Here is a 6,243-nt window from a genome sequence, read left to right on the forward strand (position 1 = left end):
TCTATGTGTGTGTATTATGACACATACTGTAGGTGCTAGAGTCTGGTTCAGTTTCTAGTCAAGGGGTAGTATGGGAACCAGAAGTTAGATGTATGTGATATCATTCTGTAATCCAGCACTGGAATGATGTTTAATACTAGATGAAACAGAAATCTCAGGATAGTCTGTTTTTGAAACCTGACCAAGAAAGAAGACCACTTGCCCACTTCATCTTGTCTTGTTTTAATAAGTAACCAGGAAACAGTAATTCTTTAGATCAGTTAGAAAAATATAGTGAGATTAGTTATGTACTGTTTTTCTGTATCTGTGTTAATCTATCCATCTGTGTTATTTTTAATATTTCCTGTGACTGAAACTCTGGTGTTTATTGCAAATAGATATTTAGTATTTTCATGTTCTTTTATTATTCATTATTAAATATATTTAAACTTTTCATTGTGGCTGGCTGGTCTTTTAGAGAATATATTAATCTTTGAGAGTACTTATATGTATTTGGTGACACAGTGGTTGCGCCTCAGTATAATGGGTACCCTTGTAAAACTCATAGAGTAGCTGGCTTTAGAGGGGAGAGAGGGCATAGCTAGTAAATCTGTGCCAGCCTTTCCCAGGTGTGTGTGTGTGTGTGTGTGTGTGTGTGTGTGTGTGTGTGTGTGTGTGTGTGTGTGTGTGTGTGTTAAAATCAAATCTTAAAGAGTGTATGTCAGCTACTTGGAGAAGGGACACAGTGCACTGGTTTTACAGACAGGATAGTGGAGAACTTGGCTGAAGTCTCAACCCTACAGCTGTGTCAGTGGGGAGTCTTAATTGGGATCTGAAGAGGGAGAGAAACCCAGCCCCAGGGCTGTGCGTGTTCCCTGTGTGCTCTTAAAGAAAATTGTGCTTGATTTAGAGAGCTGCATCTGGAAATGTTGTGTGTATCTATCTTTGTTCCAAGTGAATGTCCATGGTGAGGATTGAGACTCCTTGATCACTGGCCCAGAACAGGGGCGTCACAACTATAACCATATTTTATGGTCAACACACAACACTGCACCTTTGTCACATCCTTCTGCATCCTCCCATCTGTCCCAGATCTTTTAACATGAAAAGTGGAGATTCTCACCATTTGGGAAAACTAAATTATCCTTAAAACTAAGTAAAAGATTTTTCCCAGTCTTACTTTGCAGTCTAGAACTCCCTCCCTGCAGATTTAAGTCATCTTAAACCTTTAGAGTCAGACTATTTTGACATTTAAAAGCTCAATCAGTCTGCACCTCTTTCAGAGAGACAGACAGGCTTATGGACACAGAAATAAACTATTAACACTTGATTAGCTTATGTTCTGTTATCAATGAATAAATCTAATTCTAAACTTCATTTATTTACACCACCTTCCATTTTGCATCCTTTCTCTTTTTGCCTACATCTGTGAGCCTCTTCTCCTCCTTAGCAGCCTGCTTGAGCTTTGCCATCATGCAGAAATGAATTAAGTTATGCCCTAGATTTGTTGGAAAACTGTGTGTACATTTATTACCTTGTCACTATTACACTGTTCAAAAGGTAGGAAGTTTATTTTATTTATTTATTGTAGCTTGCCACAGTAGGGCACTGGCCACAAATGACCAGTTACAAGCCCAGGCTGTATGTTTTAGAAGTGTTATTTTGTAGATCAAGGAACACTTGAAGATCAAGTAAAACAAAATCTTATTAATTGCTGAAATCAAGGAAAACAAAACTTTTAACACCAATGTACACATCAACTCTGTCCTTGTATGAAAGACATTTTCAGAAGCCCTTATCTCATGGGGCATTTATTCACTAGTTTAGTGATAATATGTGCAATAAACATATCCCTCTTTTTGTCTTATTTAATTGCATCTAAGACAATATGTTACTTTGATAGTGTTTAGTAACTTTTACCGAATTCACTTTCCGGCATAGCTTTCAGTTTTTCATCTGTTAAAGACCTGAATGCTGGAGAGTCTTTCTCCCTGTTGAGTCTGTAGTATACTGTATTCCCAACCTGCTATTGATGGGAGTGGTTTTATAACTTCCTTTATCCCATTTCCAGTAACTGAATTTTGGTGTCTATGAATAAAATGCTTATATCCTTATACAAGCCTTATCAAGATTTTGTGCATGTTGACAAATATTCCACCCTATCAAATCTTTTGTATGAGAAAGTTGGCGTGTTTAATGATTATGTTGTGAGTTTAATTTATAATAGTTGGGGTTGTTTTGCTAATTACTTCTGTCATTTGATTAACTATTCTGCCTTTAGCCATTGTCATGCATGTAAAGAGTCCTTGGACCAGCCCACTTACCTGGTTAACAAATAAAACAAACATGAAATTTAAATCAGTAAAGCATGCAAACATTCTGATTAGCAATTGTTTATGCTTTCGAAACATAAATTACTAAAACACAGATATGACCCACATAATTAAACACATACTACTTATCACAAAGAAGCTCCTTACCTCAGGAGATATTCACCCAAACCCAGGACCACTCAATACCCTGCTATCAACCAAACAAGCATCTGACCTATTGATACTTAACAACAATACCAGGAGTGTGTCAAATAAGCTTCCAGACCTACATGCATGTATAACCCACTACTCCCCTGACATATTGACCATTACAGAGATACGGCTAAAACCCAACACCCAAAATGAAGAAATCCTCCCTCCAGGTTATAATATCTTAAGACTGGATAGAGAAGGTAGAAAGGGAGGTGGGGTTGCAATTCTCTTTAAAAATGTTCTCAGTCTCCACGTCTACAAATCCAGCTACCTAAATTTCATAATGCCGAAACCTTAGGCTCAGTCATAAACCTAAACAACAACAAAAAAAATCAACATCCTTGCCTGCTATATCCCTCCAGGAAATAACGCTCCCATAATTGAGGAAATCTTACAATGGGCTACAGATAATCTTCCTCAAGAAACTATTCTACTAGGGGGACCTAAATATGGACAGGTTAGCCTGTAACTCTAACAACCCCACTAACCACATCAATCTGTTCAGCTGTTCCTAACTTATACAAGAACCCACTAGAGTAGACATAAAATCCCAAAAACAATCCATTCTGGACTGGACACTAATCAATTACCCAAAACAAAATTACCAGACAGTCTAAGTGACCACCTCCCCACATTTCACCTACACAAACAATCCAACATACCCAAGTGTATAGTATATAATCAAATCAGAAATGACCATAACCAAAATGCACAGGACCTCAACAACATTCTAAAACAATGTAACTGGAAACCACTAAGAACCCTAGGGTTAGACCAGGTGGTTGAATACTTCAACATTACCTTCACCAATATTCTTAATATAGTTGCATCCATCAGGAAAATCAGGGCTAAAGCAAACTAAGCACCATGGTTAAGCAGGGAAACAAGGGCCCTACTGAAGTCTAGAGATAAGACATGGAAAATCTGGAAGAGGGATCAAACTTCCCTTACTAAACAAAACTGCCAACAACTTAGAAACCAGGCCAAGAAGCTAACCAAACTTGATAAACAGAACTAATTCCTCTTTGTCTAAAGTAAACACTGAAAACATCCACAAAAATGTTGGCAAGCTATCAACTCCCTATTGAAACCAGGCAAAACTACCACTCCAGCTCCTAACTCCACAAATAACAACAATGACATAACCTCTCAATTTAATCATCATTTTACAGAATCCATCCTAACATTATCAACTCAATTATCCAAAACTATCCATGCAAAGATCCCAGCCAAATGTCGAGATTACATCCCCTCCTTTACTCTCCCCTCCAGTTCTCACCACCATAATCAAAAAACTCCTCCAAAAACTGAAACCTACCAGCCTTGCAGCCAATAGTCTTCCTGTTAGCTTCCTAAAAATAGCAGCTGAATCCTTATCATACTCTGTCTCTATCCTTGTCAACTGCTCCATACAGTAATCCTGTATCCCCCAACTATGGAAAATTTCATATATTATTCCACTACACAAAGGAGATAATTCTTATGACTTCTCAAATTATCATCCCATTCCCATTCTATCCCCCTTATCTAAGATACTTGAGAAATGTATACACTCTCAAGTCATGCAATACCTGATCTCTTCTCCACCACACAGAATGGATTTCAGCCACACCACAGCACAACTGCTCTCCTCTACGTTACTAATCTGGTTAACCAACATAGAAATAACAATCATTTTGTATCTCTTATATTCTTAGATCTATCAAAAGCATGTGATATGGTCTCACACTCCATACTACTTGATACTCTAGCCTCCCTATCCTTTGCCCCTTTTATTATTGCCTGGTTCAAGAACTATCTATCTGACAGGCGGCAATCTGTCCAATAGCAAGGTGTACCATCCCCATTACTTCCAGCTACCATAGGTGTACCACAAGGCTCAATATTTGGCCCACTTCTTTTTTCCATCTTCACTAATAATCTACATATATCTGCCCAACATGCCACACTAATACAGTATGCAGAAGATTCAACTATAATCTGCTCAGCCCCAACACTCGCTACTCTACAATAACTCACTCAAGAATCCTTTAGCTCTGTGGAATGGTGGATTACTAATATCCAACTCATCCTACCCTAACAAGACTAAACTGCTTCTTTTTACCCACAACAAATCAAAATCTACCCCTCTGACCTTTTCTATCTCTTCCAATAATGGTACTATCATTTCTCCTTCTGACCATACAAAACTCCTTGGTGTAGAGATTGACAACAATCTCCTCTTTTACATCCATATTTCTCAAACCATCAAAAAGGTACATAAAAAAATGAGAACACTATATAGGCACAAACATTTCCTCACAGATCAGGCAAGGGTCACCCTAGCCCAAACTCACCTATTATCCACATTAATGCATGCAGCTCCAATTCTTACCCTGATCAGAAAACTTGAACTTAATAAGCTTGAATCATGTTATAATAAAATTGCCAAATTTGCTAGCAACTCCACCTTCAGAACCCATTACTGTCAAGCTCTAGGGGACCTTCAGTGGCTAGAACTTCCCCAACTACTCAGTTATCACCAGCTAATCATTGCCTATAATATTCTAAAACATCCTGATAGGACACCATTACTAAATCAACTGTTCACTCACTATATAGCTAATCGACCTCTCTGGTCCACTGATAGATTTTTCCTCTGTATCTCTAGGGCTAACAACTCTGCATGGAAAGCACTTTTCTCCCTCACCATAGAACATGGAATAACCTCCCCCCTCCCTGACTTCTGCCTCTACTACCACACAGTTCAAAAACTCACCCAAAGCCCATCTCATGAATACATGGTTATGTCTATGCATTACATAAATCTCATAGCTCTCTCTATCAAACTCCTTCCTTCCTAAATCACTTACTGTAATCATACTACAATATTAGAACTATGAAAGTATACCTCGAGTTTTTGATTTTTTCCTGTTAAACATATTGTCAACAATTTCACTTGTTATTGTGTATTTGTATTGTATTATTTGACTGAGATTGTCTTGTATTTTTTGATTCTCTACTAATCTGTTTGTGGAGCTTTTCTCCCCAGGCCTCCGCTGTAAAAGGACCTGGTCCAGTCAGACTATCCTGGTAAACAAATGTAAAATAAATAAATAACTAAATAAATAAATAAAACCTTTCTTAAATGATAAAGTGACAAAACGTTCTGTGTGTGGCTGTTACATATCTCTGTCACTCATATTTCACTAACAAGCTGGTCTTACCTGGGGGTGCAGATAGAGTCCTAACAGGTGTGCCATTTGGATTGAGCGAGAAGATGTTGAATCACCGATTGTAGCTACCACTGAGAAGTGATGATCACAGTTGTAATTTGGAATGGGCATTTCATTCTGACCTGTCAGTAGCCACATTGTACCCCACATCGTCCTTGCCATATCAAGGCAGGTGTCATAAATCCTGAATGCCAGAGTGACATTTGGCAGGAGAGTCAAGTTCTGGTTTATCCTGTGTATGGCAAATAGCATGCTTTGAATCCAGCGATATGACCTAAAGCTAAAACTAGAAAAAAAGGCTCCATATAAATTAACATGCATTATTTATTTGTCTGAGAAGGAGTAAAGTCAGAAATTTAAGTATATTTTTTGTAATAAATGGACAATGCGTGGGGACACACAAGGCATTTTCTTTTGCAAATTATCGCTTGTTCGTCTCTAATACATAAAACAAGAAAGCTGAGGTTTTTGTTTAGATGCTTTACTACATAGAAACACATCAGGATGGATAGCAGCATCTTTAA

General features: G+C 37.9%; 1 protein-coding gene across 1 annotated transcript in view; it reads right to left on the reverse strand.

The window, feature by feature from the left end:
* Positions 1–6,040, reverse strand: part of LOC122806089 (extracellular calcium-sensing receptor-like) — a 452,682-nt gene extending 446,642 nt beyond the window's left edge. Inside the window, exon 1 of the mRNA XM_044076327.1 lies at positions 5,711–6,040. Coding sequence (XP_043932262.1) covers positions 5,711–6,040 — 330 coding nt within the window. The remainder of the gene's footprint in view (positions 1–5,710) is intronic.
* Between the last annotated feature and the right edge of the window lie 203 nt (positions 6,041–6,243).

This window comes from Protopterus annectens, chromosome 7.part0, assembly GCF_019279795.1.
Source record: "Protopterus annectens isolate FY-2018-M chromosome 7.part0, PAN1.0, whole genome shotgun sequence".
NCBI classification, from domain to species: Eukaryota; Metazoa; Chordata; order Ceratodontiformes; family Protopteridae; genus Protopterus; species Protopterus annectens.